This window comes from Monopterus albus, unplaced genomic scaffold (genome assembly GCF_001952655.1).
Source record: "Monopterus albus unplaced genomic scaffold, M_albus_1.0 scaffold16.1, whole genome shotgun sequence".
Taxonomy (NCBI): domain Eukaryota; kingdom Metazoa; phylum Chordata; class Actinopteri; order Synbranchiformes; family Synbranchidae; genus Monopterus; species Monopterus albus.
In genome coordinates this window covers 673,647-675,312 of record NW_018127896.1, presented here as the reverse complement: position 1 = coordinate 675,312, position 1,666 = coordinate 673,647, and the positions used below count along the sequence as shown (strand labels likewise).

Below are 1,666 nucleotides of genomic sequence, written 5' to 3'. Positions count from 1 at the left end.
CTCCTTCTTCGACCAACAGTAGTCCAATTTCCGCCAGCACCCTGTAGGTCAACAGCACTGGTGGCGGTCGTTGTTAACCCGGGCCTCGACCGATCCGGTATTGAATTCACACTGATGATTCACATGCTTAAATTTGGCATGTTTTTATGCCGGATGCCCTTCCTGACACAACCCTCTCTATTTATCCGTGCTTGGGACCGGCACAGAAGTCACTGGCTTGCAACCCCTGTGGCTAGATTGTGTAACATACTTGGCCAATAAAGGTGATTATCCTGATTATCCTTATCCTTAAGTCTAATCTTAAAGGTAGAGAGGGTGTGTGGAACTTAAATTTCTTCTTCATTCAACAAGTAACAGTAAGATGTACTTTACAGACTAAAATGATTTTTCCCGTTGTTTAAAAATGAACTGTTCCTGAAACAGTCCAACTGAATCAACAAACCACAACTTTGTGAGGCAAAGCAGACTGACATTATAACGTTACCATCTTTTTCCCTCCCAGACCTTTTTTCACATTATCAACAGAAAGACAGGAAAGGCGAACTCCACGCGTTTCTACGGTGATGCCCTGGTGGTTTTCCATCACATCAATGCCTATGAGGCCAATGACCACGTAGTGTTCGACCTGATAAGCTACAAGGACAGCAGCCTCTATGACATGTTCTACATTCACAACCTGAAACAAGAAACCAGCAGTTTCATCCAGTCCAACAGGAACTTCTGCCTGCCAGTTTGCCAAAGATTCGTCCTGCCGCTCAACATCCACAAGGTACAGTTAGACCAAAAAGTACACCTAAAACCAGAGTTACTGCTTCATGGCTGTATGCATCTGCCAACCAGTCAAATTCACAGGAATCAAATCAAATCAATTTTATTTGTATAGCGCCAAATCACAACAAAAGTCATCTCAGGACACTTTACAAAGTAGACCTTACTGTTATCAATATTATTACATAGGGAAAACCCAACAAATCTCCCTTGAGCAAGCACTTGGCGACAGTGGGGAGGAAAAACTCCCTTTAATGGAAGAAACCTCTGACAGACCCCGGCTCTTGATGGGCGGCCTTCTGCCTCGACCGGTTGGGGTGAGTGGATAGAGGAGAGAGAAACGAAGAAAAGCAACAAGACACAACAAACAACAAACAAACAAACAAACAAAAACTGGTCAGGTTGATGTGGCTGGTGACTGCTCATTAGAAACATAGAGCTCCAGGGCCAGGGCAACCTGCAGAAAGGTACAGGGAGAGAGAGAGAGAACACACTACGGGAGAGAGGAGACACAAAGTTAGTGATGTGTAATGGTGGCATATAGAAGCATGGGGAGAGAGGAAAGGAGAGGGGAGGATCATGGGGCCCCCCAGCAGTCTAGGCCTATAGCAGCATAACTAAGGGAAGGCTCAGGGTCACCTGATCCAATCCTAACTATAAACTTTATCAAAAAGGAAAGTCTTAAGTCTAATCTTAGAGAGGGTGTGTGCCTCCTGAACTGAGACTGGGAGTTGGTTCTATAGGAGAGGAGCTTGATAGCTAAAGGCTCTGCCTCCCATTCTACTTCTGTGGACTCTAGGAACCACAAGTAAACCTGCACTCTGAGAGCGAAGTGCTCTGTTAGGATGATAAGGCTCTACGAGGTCTTTAAGATACGATGGAGCCTTGTCATTAAGGG

The 1,666-nt window shown here is 45.2% G+C and overlaps 1 protein-coding gene across 4 annotated transcripts in view; it reads left to right on the top strand.

Annotated features, from left to right (window-relative positions):
* bco1l (beta-carotene oxygenase 1, like) overlaps nt 1-1,666 on the top strand; it is a 21,060-nt gene that overhangs the window by 12,661 nt on the left and 6,733 nt on the right. For all 4 annotated transcript variants that reach the window (XM_020591942.1, XM_020591943.1, XM_020591939.1 and 1 more), the window contains one exon: nt 503-769. In XM_020591942.1, the coding sequence (XP_020447598.1) occupies nt 503-769 (267 nt within the window). The remainder of the gene's footprint in view (nt 1-502; nt 770-1,666) is intronic.